This window comes from Gopherus flavomarginatus, chromosome 21, assembly GCF_025201925.1.
Source record: "Gopherus flavomarginatus isolate rGopFla2 chromosome 21, rGopFla2.mat.asm, whole genome shotgun sequence".
NCBI lineage: Eukaryota > Metazoa > Chordata > Testudines > Testudinidae > Gopherus > Gopherus flavomarginatus.
In genome coordinates, this window is record NC_066637.1 from 18,707,281 (window position 1) to 18,726,627 (window position 19,347).

At 50.8% G+C, this 19,347-nt stretch overlaps 1 protein-coding gene across 4 annotated transcripts in view; it reads right to left on the bottom strand.

The window, feature by feature from the left end:
* EPHB2 (EPH receptor B2) overlaps positions 1-19,347 on the bottom strand; it is a 268,411-nt gene that overhangs the window by 37,873 nt on the left and 211,191 nt on the right. For all 4 annotated transcript variants that reach the window (XM_050931188.1, XM_050931186.1, XM_050931187.1 and 1 more), the window contains exon 6: positions 5,458-5,582. In XM_050931188.1, the coding sequence (XP_050787145.1) occupies positions 5,458-5,582 (125 nt within the window). The remainder of the gene's footprint in view (positions 1-5,457; positions 5,583-19,347) is intronic.

The following is a 19,347-nucleotide window of genomic DNA, read 5'->3' on the forward strand; positions in this document are numbered from 1 at the left end:
GGTTACATGCAGGCTGAGAGGCAGGTCCCTTTGATCAGCGAGGGCCAAATACAAATGTTGCACTTGCCAGGTTAATCTGCCCCTTCAGGAAATGGAGCAGCCAACCAGCCTGCGAGCTGCTTTACGACACTATTTAATCCGGTGCTCTGGGCGCCTCATGCAAGACATCTGGGTGCTGGGCAGAAGCCACTCACAGCCTCAACAGCACCTGGCCTGCAGGGAAAGGGCATCAGACCTCCCATCCAGAGGCAAAACCCTCTCTCTTGAACCTGCTTTCCATTGGTCAGGCCAGCGTTGCCTTCAGGCATTTCGGGGCTCTGCGCTGCACAGAGGGTGGGGTTACTAACCATCTGTGGATGGGATTGGCAGCTGCAAGGAGGAGCTAGACCAGCTCACTCGGGAGGGGATGAAGAACATTCTTCCTAGGAGGAATCAGTCCAGCAGACAAGTAAGGAAGAATCGTCAGCTCCAGAGGACCGTCCCCAAGCAGGGCCAGCTAGGCCATTACCTAGGGCAGTGTCCTCCCTGTCTGATGCTGCAGGCTTTGAAACGTGGGCAGCACCGTGGAATCGCAGGCGGGATCTAGGTCCCCCTCACCTCCACCTCCCCCACACACTGGGGGCTGGAACCGGCCCAGTGTCAGTGTTCTGTCCATCACCTTTTGCAACAAGCACTTCATGAGTTTACACTGTTTTCCCCAGCCCAGCCCAGCTCCAGAGCTGCCCAGGTAACATGGAATGACCTAGAAATGCCTCCCAAGTTCTTTCCTGGCCTTGGCTTGGGGGAGATGTGGTTCTCAACAAGCCTCATGTGTCACAGGCTTGGGCAGGCCCCACTACTCCCCAAGACTGGACTTCATCAGCCCTGGGGATGTTGGGATTAGTATGTGAACATACAGCAGAGCTCCCTGGTCCTTCCAGTGAGCAAACAGATTGCACTTCTGCTTTCACAGCCCTGGGCCCGGCGTCCCATCCTGCAGCCTGGTTTTACCAATGCATGTGCACCGCTGACACACGGTATGCCGGCACTGCAGTACCAGCGTGCGAGTGCTGCTTGGGCAGGCAAAGCTGGGCTAGTTTTAACTGTGCCAGCAGTGAAGCCACAGCAGCACAGGCAGCAATAGGGGCTGGACCCTGAGAATTACTTGTGCAGCTAGCCTGGGCTTCACTGCTTTGCTGCCCGTGCCAGCTGGATTACAGCTAGCTGGGAGAGCTGCAATCACATCCCCTGAGGGCAGTGCAGACACACCTCCAGAAGTGTCTGTACAGGGCTGACAACTGGCCGCCAAACAACTGTTAGGCTGGTGTCTTTCTGAAAAGCCCAACTGTTCTTCCATTATTCTTTGTCCTTTCCCTGTGTGACACTGACAGGAAATGCAAAAGAACCTGCACCTAACGCCAGCCTGGCTTGGAGAAAGGCTTTCTGGCCTCTGCTTCTCTTAACTCCCTATGAAGTCCAGAGTCTGTCTATTAAGGGGCCCTAAGCTTTTCCATTGGAAACCCCCATTTTACAGGTGTGCACAACCTTTGGGGCTGAAATTCTCCAGGGCTGGTTACTACCCAGGAGTGAATTTGTTTGGAAACTTTGAGCAAAAACAGTTCTGGGTTTTCAAGCGGAGCATGCACACTTTTTCCATGATGAGAACAAAGTTGCCACTTTTAAACAGCCGCTTGGGGTTGGGAGCTGAAATCTAGCAAGGCGAGATCCCTTAGGGAGCAAAGGGGTTTTTCTGGGTCTGGCCTAGTTACGAGGGATGAAAATCATAGTTTGGACCCACATGATGGTTCTAATGACAACGGGAGCTATCTGAAGCTTGGAATTTCTGCTCTGCAGGAAATACTGACATTCTGAAACTGGTTTCATTCCAAACTGGAACAAAACCAACAACATTTAAAATTTTCTCTGAAACTAAATTTAGGAAAAAACAAACCTTTTTTGTGGTCAATTGAAAACACTGTGCTGTGATAAAATCCAAGTGTTTCATTCCAGTTGTGACATTTTCATTTTGTACTGCATTGGAATTTAAAATAAAATCAATTTCAAAATGAAAAGTCATTTCACAATGAAAACCAGATCGACTTTTTTCAGTTTTGGGGACGAAACAGAGCAAGGTGAACATAAGATCATAAGAACGGCTGTACTGGGTCAGACCAAAGGTCCATCTAGCCCAGTCTCCTGTCTTCCAACAGTGGCCAATGCCAGGTGCCCCAGAGGGAATCAACAGAACAGGGAATCATCAAGTGATCCCTCCCCTGTCGCTCATTCTCACCTACTGGAGGGTAGAGAGCTGACAGTGGCCAGGACAAGGACCAACTTGTCCAAATGTCAAAACAACCCCAAAGTGTCACTGTAGCATCGGCACCAGCCCCTCCCTCTGCAAGCCAAAGAGGGCTGGGGTTAGAATATTCCCTTCTACCCATTACTAACCAGGACCGCCCGGGGGGGGGGAGGGGAAAGTGGGGCAATTTGCCCCAGGCCCCGGGCGCTGCAGAGGCCCTGCAAGTTGCTCCGGGTTTTCAGCGGCACTTCGGCGGCGGGCCCTTCACTTGCTCCGGGTCTTCAGTGGCGGGTCCTTCAGTGCAATGGAAGACTCAGAGGGAGTGAAAGACCCGTCGCTGAAGTGCTGCTGAAGCCTCAGAGTGCCGCCCAGTGAGTACAAGGGCCGCAAGTGGTGGTGGGGGGGGGAAAGCTGCAATCGGTGGCATTTAGGCTGATCTACCGCCGCCGCTTCATTCTTTGGCGGCAATTTGGCAGCAGGTCCTTCCCTCTGAGAGGGACCCGCTGCTGAATTGCCACTGAAGACCCAGCCCTGCCCCAGACCCCCTGAATCCTTTGGGTGGCCCTGCGGCTAACACGGCAGCAAATTCCAGCCCAGGCTCCTCTGCAGAGCCCCAACACCATTTGTACTCTAAGCTGTACGAACAATTACATCTTGGCATTATCCGGGCCATTTGCCACCCAGGCCTCTTATGCAATAATCTCTCAGAGCAAGGAGGAGAGCAGTCTCCTCCAGCAGCCAGCCACAGCCCAGCGGACAGGGGCAAAGGTCACAGCTACGGCTTTACAGACCATTCTCCTGCATTTACACCCCCACCGAGAGAGAGAATGAGCGAATAAACGCCCCAAGATCTTCTGTTGCTGCTTAGAGTGACTCTGGGCTGGGACCCCTCTCTGGATCTGTCTGGTTATCTCCCCATCCAACTTGCTATGTTCTCTGGGATCATTTCCAGGGATCAAGTAAATGGCTCTGATTTATGCAATATAGGTCAGGACCTATTTTACAGCTTACAAAGCGGCTATCCCCTCCCCACCTCCCTCTGGCTCTTGGTGCTGAGAAAATAGGTCACGGGCAGGGAGCAACGGGGATTAATCATTTCCTCAGGCAGCTGCTGGGAAAATATTTTCTGTTTCATTTAAATCATAAAAAGTGTTTTAATTAGGTGGGGATTTTTTGCGTTTATTTTTTAATGTGTAGTTTGCGGCAGAAATGTGCTCCTGGGAGGAAAAGCCTCCTGCCCCCCACTTCCTGCTCCCAGTGGAGTCCATCCTGCTAAAGCCTCAGCACCACTCACTGAGGCTGGGCCTTCTTCTGCGACCCTGCACTCCGGCCAGACCCCCAGCCCGGGAGACCTTGGCAGCACAAAGCCAGCCCGTCAGACACCTCCCCACCATGCAAAGGAAGTTACAGTCCTGGCCTGTGAACTTCCTCCTGTTGTGCAGGGTGAGTTCCACTGAACAGCACAGAATCCCTCTTTGCTTCTCTGGCTGGGCTGGTGGCACCTGGAATGGGGCGTGTTTTGGAGAGGGATGGATTCTCACTCAGAAAAGCCATTCCACCTGGATCTCTTCCAACCTCTCACATCAGCTCCCGTCCCACAGGGCATTGCACTGGGGTAGCTGTATCAGTGCAGACCCCCAGCACAGATGCACTGCACTTGTGTAAAGTGGGGCTTGCACCAGCACCACTTATCACAGTTCTATCCCTGGCTAAGTCACACGGGGGAGTGCAAGACCAGTTTCCTACTGGAACAACACATACACACTGGAGAGTGCCAGCCCAGCTTCGTACTTGTACAACGGGTATACACCGGGGAGTGCCAGCCCAGCTTCGCACTTGTACAACGGGTATACACCGGGGAGTGCAAGCCCAGCTTCCCACTTGTACAACGGATATACACCGGGGAGTGCCAGCGCAGCCTCGTACTTGTACAACGGGTATACACCGGGGAATGCCAGCGCAGCTTCACACTTGTACAACGGGTATACACCGGGGAGTGCCAGCCCAGCTTCGCACTTGTACAACGGATATACACCGGGGAGTGCCAGCCCAGCTTCGCACTTGTACAATGGGTATACACCGGGGAGTGCAAGCCCAGCTTCCCACTTGTACAACGGGTATACACCGGGGAGCGCCAGCCCAGCTTCATACTTGTACAACGGGTATACACCGGGGAGTGCAAGCCCAGCTTCATACTTGTACAACGGGTATACACCGGGGAGTGCAAGCCCAGCTTCCCACTTGTACAACGGGTATACACCGGGGAGTGCAAGCCCAGCTTCCCACTTGTACAACGGGAATACACTGGGGAGCGCAAGCCCAGCTTCGTACTTGTACAACGGGTATACACCGGGGAGTGCCAGCGCAGCCTCATACTTGTACAACAGGTATACACCGGGGAGTGCCAGCCCAGCTTCACACTTGTACAACGGGAATACACCAGGGAGTGCCAGCCCAGCTTTGCACTTGTACAACGGGTATACACAGGGGAGTGCCAGCCCAGCTTCGCACTTGTACAATGGGTATACACCGGGGAGCGCTAGCCCAGCTTTTGTCAATGCAACACATGCACGCTGGAGGCTGCACTGGTGCAAACAGTGGTCACGCAGAGAAGCCCTTAGGACTGGCACTGGAGGCTAAATTCATCCCTGGTGTAAAAACATTGACTCTGTGGAGTTCCAGCAAGCAGGAATTTTGCCCCAAGATACCAGCATATCAATTCGCGAGGTTCCAGCCAGCACAGTTCCTGCTCCATGAAGAAGCCACCTGGGACCTCTCCTTTAGAAAACTGGAGGGAAAGGCCAGCCTGCAATGGCGCTGACAACCGCTAGCTCTTGATTACTGAAGGTTGGGACACCCCTCTCACGGCCTCAAGAACTCCTCCTCAGCGATTCCTCATTCCCTTTCAAACCCAGCTAGATCGCCCAAGCAGAGCTAGCTGCATGGAGACTACAGTGTGTCCTGCCCTACACATTCATTCCCTGGGATCCAAAGGGCTAATATTATTCTCTTCAACTGCATCTGACACCTGTTGTGCCACCACATGCCCCCGGGGCACATGCCATCTCTGGCTGTGATGGTCAGTACCCCAAAGCATCTGCACCAAGGATGGCAAAAGGTCTGCGCCACCTCTCCCCATGCCCACATTAACAGTGAGCGGCCCCAGGCTCTGCTGATACCTTCTCAAAGAATTGCAGCTCATAATCCAGGATGACTCCGTTGGGCTGGTCAGGCTGAGACCAGGATAAGGTAATGCTGTCCACCGTCCGGCTGACCTGGTGCATGATGGATACAGCAGAAGGGGCTGGAAGAGACGGAGAAGAAAGAACTGTAAGTCAACTGCACGGAGCAGATGGCACTTGACGCTCGAGCGGGCAGGTCAGTAACATTACTCTGTCGTAGTCATCACTTTCAGTTCCAGGACTGCCCACTGGTCTGTACAGCTACTGGGGCCAGCCCCTGGCAATTCCTAGAGTCTGAGAGGAGAGCAAAATATTCCTAGGAATATGAAAAGTTAGTCAGGGCTTGAGACTTTTCCATTTTGTTAAGAGTTTGAAATTTGGAGCAGTTCAGCACAATATTTCAGGTGGGGACCTGGATTATTTTCAAGTGAAACAGGCCCTAATTCTCAGGCAAAATGAACTCTTGTTTGAGCAAAACCTGCCGTGTCTCCCAGCAAAGAAGCCATTGAATCAAGAACATGCAAAAATCCGTTTTCCAGCCCCAATAATCGTCATGCCTGGGGCCCAGGGACACACTGGAAGTGCAAATCTCCCCTCTGCTCTCAGTGCGCTGGGTCTGCAGGCAGCAGCTGCGAGTGCGAGAGGTTCTCCATCAGCCTGAGCATAAAGTGCAAACTGACCGGACACATGTATAACAGTGACTCTTGCGCCTCATCACAATCCTCCTGGAAATGACACACATGCAGACGCCACTAGTTCTCCTGCACCCGATGGTTCCCTCCAGCGATGGTTCAGACTGGCCCACCAGCTGGTCACAGTGAGATTGCCCTTGATTGCCAACACGGCTCGACGTGTAGCCTGCTAGAATGATGCAGCTACAGATTTTTACCCCATTTCCACAGTCATGTGAGATTCTCTGGCACCCGGGGCTGCGCTCCCAAGTAAAGCAGAGGCAGACTAATGCATTCCTCTTCACTCACAGCCCGGTGCTGCTACCCCTCCCAACAGGCACCATGGACACGAGGCTGGATTCTGCTCTCACACTGATGTAAATTAAGCATAATCCCCGTGCTACGTCAGGGTCAGGGAGAGAGAGACCCAGTGAGAATGGCCAAGGGAATGAGCTCCTCACATCTGCAGCACCAGGCTTTGAATCCTCAGAAAAGGTAATGAGGTAACACCCTCTGTGACACACTGTACCTCAAATTAGCACCCTGTAGACCCCATATTCATCATTCCTAGATGGTTGTGATATTTCATACAAAGCAGGCCAGGTAAGATATCACATGAAAGGTGACACCCATATAGCATCAGTGTGTACCCGGTTATGAGACTTTGCTGTGTGGTTGTTACTGACATACGCTGTACATTTGACATTCTCCCAGGGGGACGTTAATCCACCATTAATCAGCAGGGGAGGTGTAATCAAGGGGTTTACAACTCAATGACATTTGCACAAGCACCACACAATGGGGACTTCTCACTTCTATGACTCAGCTGCACGAGACCACACCGGGGAACTGCTCAACGCTGTGACTCAACAAAGCCACCAGGGCATGTCTGGGTAAGTGTCTTCTAGGAACATGGACTAAGATTACAAAATAGAGGACAAGGGCATCATGCTTTTATCTTTCTCCTCCCCATCTATGCTGGAAGCAATAAGAATGCTGAAAAGACAAAAGACTTTGACCGAGGAGACTGGGCCAGGCTCAAGGGAGAAGCCAGTGTATTAAGAACTGTAACATCCAGGTGAGCAAACTGCTTGATCTAAATACTGTCCAGTGTAACAAGGTTTAAGACTTGGACTGTGCGCTTACCTTTTATTTTCTTTGGTAACTAGCTCTGACCTTTTAAGCCTCCCACTTACACTCACTCAAATCCATCTTTCTGTAGTTGCTAAACCTGTTTTCTATTTTACCCAAAACAGTGTGTTTTGGTTGAAGTGCTTGGGAAATCTCAGCTCAGTTACAAAGGCTGGTGCGTGTCCTCTCCACACTGAGGGAGGGGCGGACTGGGTAATAAACCTACACTGGTCTGGGGTGCAAGCCTGTGGAGCTGGGGAAACTGGCTGGTGCCTTTCCCTGTGTGATTTGTGAGTGGCTCAGGGAGCGTTCATGCAATCCAGCTGGGTGTGGGGCTCCACATGCTGTTGTGCTGAGTGGTAACAGTGCTTGGAGAGGTTTGTTGATTGTCACTAGCAAAACATTGTGAGAGACAGCCCAGGCTGGAAAGCTAAGGGGGCACAGCAGTACCCCAGTTCCAGGTTGTACCCCGGAGATCCCATCACACCCCCATCGCTATCTCTCACAGACTCACATTCAAAGGGGCTTTTACTTGGCCCAGTCTTTTAAATATATTGTGATGTAAAAGCAACTCACTAAACAATCCTGAGAAAGGGCATTAGAGAGCAGCAAGGTGTGCCCCAACACACGAAGCGCAGAGCACCTCACTCGTCCCCTGTGCAAAATTCCCAGGGCTCTCACCGCACCTCCACAAAGACTTCACGACAGACTGCTGCCCCCAGGTCTCCAGTAACAGGCTGTTTCTAAGACTTTGTTACTTTGACCAGCTTGGCTACAGAACATAACAAAGTAGAATCATAAATAATTAAATTGAAGCTCTAGTTGTAAAAATAAATGAACAAAGTACACTTTCATGATGCATTATCCTGATTTTTCAGTTGATTTTCTTCATTTACTATTTTGCAACATTCATGATGGGTTAGTCTCCAGCACACACTGGTGCTTAGGGGCCAGGCATGGGAGACAGGAGACCAGTAAGTTGCTGTGTCACATCCCTGCCCTGTGCCTCAGTTTCCCCATCTGTGAAACAGGGATAATGACACAGGCCGGCATTGGCAAAGCACTCTGAGATCTATGGTGGTCTCAGAGATCTCCCTCTGCTGGTGTCACTGCCAGCCAGTGCTCCCTCAGAAACACGATGAGGGTAGGGAATGGAGACTGCCGATGGGATAGCAAGTTCTCATCCACTAGCCAACTTACAGCTGCTAAAGTCACCTTCTCTCCCTTTGCTCCAACCCTGGCACCCTTCATTGGATTCCTGTCTCTTGTCACGGCAAACCAGAGCACCTCATCCTTATTATTTCAGGTCATGTGCCTGGTTCTCTGCACTCCTCCCAGTTCATTCTCCTCACGGCTCCCTTACTCCCCTCTAGGTTTCGTACCATCACTCATTGCTGTCCCATCCACGTGGTGCAGTCTCCCACTCTGTCAGTCCCAATCCTGCGGGGCCCGTGCCCCACACAAAGTCCCACTGACTGCAATCCTCTTGCAGGACTAGGGCCAACCATTGCAAAGTGCAGGCTAGAGACGTGATTTCATTTGAATGAAGGGATGATATTTCTAACCTTGGCTGTTACTCCATTGTTACGACGGCTGATTATTTTCACCACCGTCATGTATTTTAGGAAAACCAACAATCTCAGTGACAAGTGTGAGATTCACATTGGGTTTCCCTTGCTGCAGAAAAAGGCCAGAGAGATGTGGGTGTGCCCAAGCCATGGATCGCTGAGGCAGGGCCAAGGGAAGAGGATGGGGCATGTGCTGGAGCCAGCTGGTCTGTGCCAGGGCTCTCTCAGGCTGAGAGCAGTGGGAGCAGATGGGAGCTTAGAAGAATGGGCACAAGCCCCCCACCCAGAAAAAAAGAACAATCTCTTGGTTGTGCTTCCTTCTTGGTGGGCAGAAGTGGATGAATCCTTTCCCAAGAAGAGTTGTCTCTGCACACCCGCCTGAGAGACCTCACAGAGGGGACCACAGAATCATAGAATCTCAGGGTTGGAAGGGACCTCAGGAGGTATCTAGTCCAACCCCCTGCTCAAAGCAGGACCAATTCCCAACTAAATCATCTCAGCCAGGGCTTTGTCAAGCCTGACCTTGAAAACCTCTAAGGAAGGAGATTCCACCACCTCCCTAGGTAACCCATTCCAGTGCTTCACTATCCACTTCTTTCTCCACAGAGGGCTGGTCACCTCCTCCCCATACTGTGCTGCCCAGTGCAGCAGTCTGGGAGCTGACCTTGTTTGTGAAGAAAGGCAAAAAAATCATTGAGTACATTAGCTTTTTCTACGTCCTCTGTCACTAGGTTGCTTCCTTCATTCAGTAAGGGACCCACACTTTCCTTGACTTTCTTCTTTTTGCTAACGTACCTGAAGAAACTCTTCTTGTTCCTCTTAACATCTCTTGCTAGCTGCAACTCCAAGTGTGATTTGGCCTTCCTGATTTCACTCCTGCATGCTTGAGCAATAGTTTTATATCCTCCCTGGTCATTTGTCCAATCTTCCACTTCTTGTAAGCTTCTTTTTTGCATTTAAGATCAGCAAGGATTTCACTGTTAAGCCAAGCTGGTCGCCTGCCATATTTACTGTTCTTCCTACACATCAGGATGGTTTTTTCCTGCAACCTCAATAAGGATTCTTTAAAATACAGCCAGCTCTCCTGGACTCCTTTTCCCCTCATGTTATTTTCCCAGGGGATCCTGCCCATCAGTTCCCTGAGGGAGTCAAAGTCTGCTTTTCTGAAGTCCGGGGTCCGTATTCTGCTACTCTCCTTTCTTCCTTGTGTCCATACCTAGGAGAGCAAGGCAGACAGAGAAGACTTTGTTCCCATGCCGGGCCCTGAACCACCAATGCATGCTGCCTCTTATGTGTTCAGGACCTTTGCAAACTAAGCTCTCATCAATGATTGAATCTTGCAGATCAGTAAGTGAAGGAACACCTTGTACAATATCTCTGGCACATGCCAGTCTCTGCTTTATGAAAGTATGGCTGCTGGTGGTGTGTTCTGCATCACGTGCAATAATCCAGGGGACTGTAAAAGAAACATGCCCCGTGAGTGTCATCTCGAAGCCTCCCTCACCCCGAGATGTGGAGAATGCTTGATTTTCATGCAAGCTGCTCTGAAGAGGAAGCGGTGACGGGGAGAGTTTGGCCCAGAATAAATGCAGCTAGAAAAGCAACGAGAGCATTTACATCTGCTAATGGGCCTAACGGAGCAAAGATTTGTCTCCACACAAACACCCACTGATGAGGCAGCAGCACATGGACTGATGTGGCCTCCGTCTCTGTTCCCAGGCATGACCGCCATCACCTGGGAATCAGGAGTTCACATCTTGCTGCTAGAAGGTGGGGTTCTGATTTCCAAAGCAGCTTAGAGGATCCTAGCCACATCTCTGCCATTCAGCTGAATGGCTTTTCAGAGTCTAGCCACAGGAAAAGCTTCTAACCACAGAATTCTACAAAACACCAGGGCATCTTGTGCACAGATGCTGTGTGACTCCACGAAGCAAGATGGTAATTGTATCAGCTAGCTGCAATGTACAGCGAAGCCATGTGAGTTTTTAACCCTTCAGAGCCTCTTACACTGGGGGTCCAGAGAATCCCTCAGCTCCTGATCTGATGTCAGCTCTCAGCTCTGCCACAGATTTCCCACATGACCATGGGCAAGTCACAGATAATCACTCTGGACCTCAATTTCCCATCTGCAAAATGGAGACAATATCCCTTCCCGTCTCCATCTCTCTATTGGCAAGTTAGATGGGAAGCTCCCTGGGACACAGATTGTTGCTTCTGGGTACAGTGCCCAAGCTTAGCACAATGGGCCCCAGCCTAGGCAGGGCCTCCTTGCCATTCCTGCAATGAAAATAAGACACAGCAAGATAAAATACTGATACTGTCTCGCATAAGCCTCTCATAAACAAACTGGGGAAATACAACCAAGATGGAGCTACTATACGGTGGAAAACCATTCCCTGAGAGCAGTTATCAGTGGTTTACAGTTAAGCTGGAAGGGCATAATGAGTGGGATCTTGCAGAGGTCAGTTCTGGGTCTGGTTCTGTTCAATATCTTCATCAGTGATTTAGCTAATGGCACAGAGAGTATACTTGTAAAGTCTGTGGATGATACCAAGCTCGGAGGAGTTGCAAGGGCTTTGGAGGATAGGATTAAAATTCAAAATGATCTGGACAAACTGGAAAAATGGTCTGAAATGAATAGGATGAAATTCAATAAGGACAAATGCAAAGTACTCCGCTCAGGAAGGAACAATCTTTGCATACATACACAATGGGAAATGCCAACGAAGGAGAACTGCGGAAAGGGATCTGAGGGTCAAAGTGCATGACAAGTGTAACACTGGGGCAAGAAAAGAAAACATCATTCTGGGATGTATTAGCAGGAGTGTTGTAAGCTAGACATGAGAAGTGATTCTTCTGCTCCACTCCATGCAGATTAGGCCTCAGCTGGAGTATTGTGTCCAATTCTGGGTCCCACATTTCAGGAAAGATGTGGACAAATTGGAGAAAGTCCAGAGAACAACAAAAAAAATGATTAAAGGTCTAGAAAAACGAACTATGAGGGAAGATTGTAAAAATTGGGTTTGTTTAATCCGGAGAAGAGAAGACTGAGAGGGGACATGAGAACAGTTTTCATGTACATAAAAGGTGTTACAAAGAGGGAGAAAAATTGTTCTCTTTAACCTCTGAGGCTACCGCAAGAAGCAATGGGCTTAAATTGCAGCAAGGGCCGTTTAGGTTTATACGTTAGGAAAACGCTTCCTAATTGTCAGGGTAGTTAAACATTGGAATAAATTGTCTAGGAAAATTGTGGAATCTCTGTCATTGGAGATTTTTAAGACCAGGTTGGACAGATACTTGTTAGGGATTGAGTGCAGGAGACTGGACTAGATGACCTCTCGAGGTCCCTTCCAGTCCTAGACGTCTTTGATTCTAAAACCTGAGTTCAGTTGCAAGAATGCAGAGAGCATCCTCACTCGGTCTGGGAAGGCTAGTCCTGAACATCTTCTGGCTCTGGGGGATACAGTAGGTAATGGGTTTTGTGCGTTAGTCCACACTGGCTAGGGTAGGTACTGCTGAGTGACAAACACAGGTGCAGAGAATCAGAGGATTTACACAATGAACTCAGCAGAGAAAAAGTTTCCGGTAGTAGAAGGTCCCAAATATTTAAGTTGAATTTACTGAAGTTCGTTACTTGTGAACACATTTTACACAGGTTCTCTCCCTTGGGTCTTGCTTGGAATGTTTCAGAGTAAAACTCCAACAAACTAAAAAGTGAGCGGACGTTCTTTGTTCTTTCATTCTGCTCTGCACTGAGATATTTCTGCCACCTTCCAAAGCATTGTCCAGCTGATGCCGGCTGTTCAGATATGTTTGTAAAACGGAATGTGGCCCTGTGGGATGTGCCATTTTGCTGCAGGGAAAATGACACTTTTTCCCCTATGACAAAATAAACAGCACCATAATTATTCTTTCCAGGGTGCACACTCTGCTCCAGAGCAAAATATTCCTTCTTTATTTCCTTAATGCATGGTTTGCTTGGCTGCTCCTTGTTCATTATGTGTGTTTGATGCAATTATTCAGCACGAGGCTGTGGAATCTGAGAAAGGGGACAGTGTCTCCTGACAGTTCTGTGCAGGGCAGAGTCAATGGATGGGGCACAACTGGGACATCCCAGCCCCAACAACTGTTGTAACTTTCGGTGGGTCTCTCAGCCCATCTGAACATACAGGGAGAGACAAACTGATCCCCCTGGTGACCCTAGGGATGTTGGGCAGCAGGGATTACAGAAACACACACAACCTTCTTTCCACAGTGGGAGGGAAATCTTCCTTGTCACCTTGGAAAAACTGGGTCCCTTCTGCTTTTTGCTTCATGACCAGTAATGCTGATCCCGTAGGGCAAAGTCTACCCTCAGTTACATCTCGGAAGCCCCACTGCCTTCACATGCTGCCCCCAGTTACAGCTTTGGGGGCGGAACAGGTATAACAGAGGGCAGGATTTGGCCCAGAAGCTGGAACTGAATGAATGGTTCTGCTGATGACAAAGCTAGAACAGAATCATAGAATATCAGGGTTGGAAGGGACCTCAGGAGGTATCTAGTCCAACCCCCTGCTCAAAGCAGGACCAATTCCCAGCTAAATCATCCCAGCCAGGGCTTTGTCAAGCCTGACCTTAAAAGCCTCTAAGGAAGGAGATTCCACCACCTGCCTAGTAACCCATTTCAGGGCTTCACCACCCTCCTAGTGAAAAAGTTTTTCCTAATATCCAACCTAAACCTCCCACACTGCAACTTGAGACCATTACTCCTTGGTCTGTCATCTGCTACCACTGAGAACAGTCTAGATCCATCCTCTTTGGAACCCTCTTTCACGTAGTTGAAAGCAGCTATCAAATCCCCCCTTAGTCTTCTCTTCTGCAGACTAAATAATCCCAGTTCTCTCAGCCTCTCCTCAGAAGTCATGTGCTCCAGCCCCCTAATCATTTTCGTTGCCCTTTCCATCCCCTCTCCTGTCCCTGTATCAACTCTGCAGCACCAGACAGCTCTGACTCTGAACAGAGAAGCAGGCAGAAAATCTGTGGCGTAAGAAGGAGCCATTTTTTCATAGCATCAATATACACACTCTGAACTGACTCTGGTCCACTAGAAAAGGCATGTGATTCTTGGCAGACCAATTACAGGCACTATCCAGCACTTGTATCCTGGTCAGGTGCCCCCTAAGGCACGTTGCGCATATGCTAAGAAGTTCTATCAGATGAAACATACACAGCAGGCAACCAAACGTTCCCTCCTTTGTCCTTCCAGAGGTTTTCGTTCCTATAATCGAATATTTGGCTTAATGGAGCCTTGTGCAAAGCAGTATTGTTATGATGTAGCCACGCTGGCTATAGCATGTTTTTGGCTTCCCTCCCTAATTGTCCAGTATATTGTTGCATATTTTCAGTTTGCCTGTTGAAGATGATAAAAAAAAATTAAGCTCAAAAACAGGAGAAAGTGTGTCATGCCTTTTAAATGAGGCAGGTCAATGCAAAATGCAACAACATCCTAAAGGAAACACCGAGTCCCGGTACAGAGGGGAAAGAGAGAGTACTTAGGTTTCATAGGAAGGCCAGAAAGAACCATTATAACCCTGTAGTCTGACCTCCTGAACAACACAGGTCAGTGACTCCTGCATCTCACCCAAACACTTGTGGCTGAGCTAGTGCGTATCTTTTAGAAACACACTTGGTCTTGATTTAAAGCCTCCCAGTGAGGGAGAATCCACTCGCTCCTTGGGAAGTTATTCCAGTGGTTAAGTATTATCTTCCCTGTTAAAATGTGTGCCTATTATTTCTAGTGTTGACTGTACTGACTTCAGCTTCCAGCCACTGGATCTCATTCTGTTTTTGTCTTCTAGGTGAGAGAGAGGAGTCCAGACTCAGCAATCTTTCCCGCAGATTAAACTGTCCCTTCACCTGTTCTCCAGTTAGCTAACTAGATTGAGCTCCATGAGTCTCCCACTATAAGGCAGATTTCCAGAACTTGAATCATTCCCATAGCTCTTTTCTGAGCCCTTTCCAACGATTCAGCTTTTGATTTAATGTGTGGGCACCAGGACGGGACACAGCAGCCAGAAATGGTCTCTGCAGTGCTGTCAACAGAGGTAACACCGCCTCCCTTCTACTTCAGATTCCCCTGGCTTGTTTATCCAAGGATCAGCCTTTTAGGAACACTATCGCTCTGGGGCCGCATGTTCAAATTGTGTGAACCCACTACAAAGCTGCAGATGTCGGGGAAAGCACAGTTTGTTCTGCATGGTCTTTCTCACTAGTGATGATGCATGAGCTTGGCCCACAGACCCCTGGCTGAGTCTGGAAAAGCATCTTTTGACTTGTAAACTGAGCCCATTTAATCTGGAAATTATTAAGCGCCTATAAACGAAGAGCCCCCCAGAGCCATTTTTAGTCTCCACTTGGAAGAGAACTGCGCTTGATTAATTGGTGTTACTGTAGCACCTCGGAGCCCTAGTCATTGACCAGAACCCTGTGCAAACTCCGAATACAAAGACGGTCCCTGCCTCCCCTCCACCTGCTTTCTGTCAGATTCCCATCGTCCGCTTCTCTAGGACCAAACCCAACTCCTCCTGGCCCCAGCCTCAGCCGCCTCCCTGAAGTTCTGCAACATCCACCAGATGCACCACACTGTGATGTGATCTGGGGCCAAGAGATTTCGGCTGTACTGGAAATGAGGGTAATTGGGGAAGCTGCTGTGTGATGCTTAAGGCAATTCATTATGATAAAACTGACAAAAATCAGCAGGGAATCATCAGACTAAGAAGAATTGCATCAGGCAAAGCAGACAAAAGAGGCCCACTGGCAGGCTCTGGGCCTCTCATAAAATAGCAGGATATGCAGAGTCTTTGCCTGGCTGGGACAGAAGGGAGGTTATCTGTGGCTGCACTGTCCACAGGTGATCCCCACCCCAACCTGTCCCCTGACTCTACCGGCAGCAGGACAGGATTTTTCCAGCAGCAGCAGGCCAGAGTCCTTGAGCTAAGTGCGGGTGAGTGCCCTGCCACCTGCCTCTAATCACGTAGAGAGCAGGAATTCCCGTGGGAGCTGTCTCTCCACTTGGGGACTGCTACCTACTTAGCCCCCCAAAAACAGACCCAGAGGCCACCTGCCTGCAGGGAAACATGCTCCCCCACTGGTGGTCTGTGTTAGTGCTAAGGGCTTTTTGCACAGAGCCGGACAAAGGTGAGCAGACACATTACCATCCACTTGACAGTGGAGAATGAGACTGCTTGATATCATGTCTGTGACTACGTATTTGTGCTCCCACCCCCGGACAGATGAATACAGAGCCTGTCACCCTGTGACGTGACCCATTCTCCACTGGCTTCACACTGCCTTGGCCCCAATACACTTCAGTAACAGAGAGCTGCTTGTCTCCAGTACCATCCCCTCTGTCAGGGACCTGCCTTGCTTTGTCAGGACTAAGTCAGACTCCCAGAGGGCTGGGGCTGGCTGGGCTCTGGCCTGTAGGCGTCCCAGCTGCAGGAACATGCTAGATAATCTCCCTGGCCATTCAGAGCCTCCATAGACATGGCACTTAGGGGAAGATGCAAAGATCCACAATTACCTTTGTGGGTCCAGGGAGAACAAGGAAACAGCCCGGGGAAGAGATATGAGGGTAGCACTGTAGATTCTGGGGTGCAGCACAGAACTAACCAGAGCCTGAGACACCCAAGCCTGGGAGTCCTCTTCATTGTCTCCTGGCTGCTGCATGGCGGCTCATTGACTTTACCCATTGCCTTAGACTTCGGCCCACATGCCAGCGACGGAGGAAACCACAGTCCTCCTCTGATTTCTCTTTCATGAGCTGTATCTCCATTGGCAACCAAGCCAGTTCCAATCCATCCATGTTGCCACTGGTTCTCCACCTCCCCCAGCTGCCACGACTGCAGGGTGAACCTTTCACTCCTTGCTTGTCAGTAGGTTGGCTGCATCTAGGCCCCGTATCAAAGGCACTCCTTCCCCTTTCTGGCTTAGCTGGGAAGGTCATGTTACAGGCAGCTTAACCCCCATCTCTGATCACTTTAATCCCAGCAACTCATGTCCTGTCAGACAGAGGCAACATTTGCTCTGGAAAATGGTCATGACCGAAAGAGCAAAGCCAGGCCTCGTCCTCTCCTGCAGAGCTCTTTGAAATTAACCATGGAAATGAAGGGGTAAACAGCTGGGCGCTTTCCAGCCCCTCTGACAGATCGCAGTCCCTGGAGTGTCAGCTTACCAGACTGGGAATCTCTTTTATTATGAGCTGGTCAGCAGGGAATTCTGACATTTTCAATTACCAGCATGCAGAGACGGCTGTGCTCTTGGGGTCAGGATTAATGGCACAACCTCGGGCTGGAGACAAAGGGAAGAACATACCAGGGAGATGCAGGCACTGGCTGGTCCGGAGGCCAAGGGATAAGGTGGTGGTGGGCAGGCACGGTGAAGAATGCAGTGGGATAGCAGCCAAAAGTGGCCACTTCTCCCTGCCAGCTCTGCCAGGGGATCTGAACTGCCAGGGTAGGAACTGACAACTCACCTCTGGGGACTGGAGACTGCAGCCAGTCTGTTCAACATGCACTGCGCCCCCCTGCCTGCTCTCACTGTAGCTCACAAAGGGCAAAACTGTGACTCCTCTACTCACTCAAGTAGCCCCAGTGAAGTGGAAGGAACTATTTACATGAGTAACAAAATCACAATTTGCATCGAAGCAGCTAACCCTTAAAAGGACAGAGCTCCTGGGAAGCTCCTACATGGTCATTTTGGGATTCAAACCCTGGATGACCAGAGGATCCCTTTTTTCTAACTGTCTGGGACAATCAGAAACTGAGCCTCACCATTCTGTAGCAAAGAGGAAGGCACCTAGGTTCACCACACAGCAGCTGGGGGCTTCCCAGCCCATGGGCTCAAAAAAGCTGGTGCCATCAAGGCTGGAATTCAGACTCTCGCAGTGCCCAACACCCAATGCTTTGGAGGAAAGAGCCTCATAATGCACCTGTCCAAGCATGCAAGGCTGCCCATGGGTGGAATAGTCCTGTCCATAGGTGCTGACTCCATGGGTGCTCTGGGGCTGGAGCACCCATGAAAAAAAAAAGTGGGTGCTCAGCACCCACCAGCAGCCCCATGGATCAGCTCCTCATCCCTCCCTTCCCAGTGCCTCTCGCCCGCCACGATCAGCTGTTCAGCAGCGTGCGGGAGGCGCTGGGGGGAAGAACAGGGGCAGGAAGAGGTGGAAGGAGGGGTGGGAAGAGGTGAGGCAGGGGTGGGGGCTTGGAGGAAAGGGTGAAGTGGGGGCAGGGCCAGGGGTGGAGCAGCAGCTGAGTGCCCCCCGGGATCTGAGTAAGTCAGCGCCTATGGTCCTGTCTGACTCCTATTGGCAACTAGCCCACGCCTGGAGCATGAGGTCTGACAAACGCCAGCCATGTTCTCTGTCTTTCTGACATCCTGGGCATCCACCTTCTGCTAGGCTCACAGCAGGGCTGGGCTGCCTCGATTTGTTCACAACTAGCTCCCCTTGAAATGGATGGAGCATCCCCCTTTCCTTAGGAGACAAGACTGGCTGCAGAGCAGGGACCATTCATCGTCACCACCCATCATTCTGAATTCCTCGCCCCAAGCCCTGTAGCTTCCTTCCTGACAGCCTACCAGGGCCCTTCCCGATGCAGCCACAAGGACTGGGCTGGGCTGCACTGCTGGACAGGGATGGCGGGTTATGTTTGTCTCTAGGTCTGCCTTCAAGTCGACTCCCCTCAGCCCCCTGCCTCATGCTCACTGCCCCCACTGGGCTCAAAGCCACAGCCAACTTCCCACGGTCCTCCTGGGATTCTGTAGCCAAAACAATTGGCTGTTATTGGCAAACGTCCTCCACTGCTTGCCCCCTGCCACCCCTCCACTGCCCACAGGGAGCAGGATGCCTCCCGGACCCCGGGATCGCCCTTTGCTCCTCTCCCCTCTAACTGTCAGCACCTTGAGTGTCACTAACATTGGCGTACACGCCACCATTCGGCAGCAGGTCACAGCCCCAGAGCTGGGGCATGGACAATGCTCCTCAAGCTAACACTGCCTGTGTCATTCGCCTGGGATAATCCTCAGTGGCATCTGCTGCTTTTCTCCCTTTTGGTGCGGCCTTGTCTCCTCTCTGCTCTGAAGCAGCCTGTGTGTGACACCGGGTCTCCCAGGGCTGTGCAGCTGGAGCCGATAGGTTGATGGTGGAATCCCACACGGAGGGCACTGCGCTCTGACCATGTGCCAGCAGAGACCATGCAGCTGGTGCAGAGTGGCCAAGCTCTGCTGGAGGCTGCAAGCGGAAACAAGGTGAGGGCCATGGCCCTACAGATCTAAAGGGGGAAGCAGAGTCAGGGCAGGGCAGGGCAGGGCCGGGCCTTCCCCTTGTGAAATATTTAACCCCCCCTGCCCGGTGCATGTGGTGAGGTCTGGGTGTCACGTGTGGCCTTTATAGCTTCCCTTGGTGACCCGTGGAGGGAGCTTGCACCCCAGTCCCCATTCTGGGACTCTCCAGAAGGCGGCCTGAGCATTTAGCCACA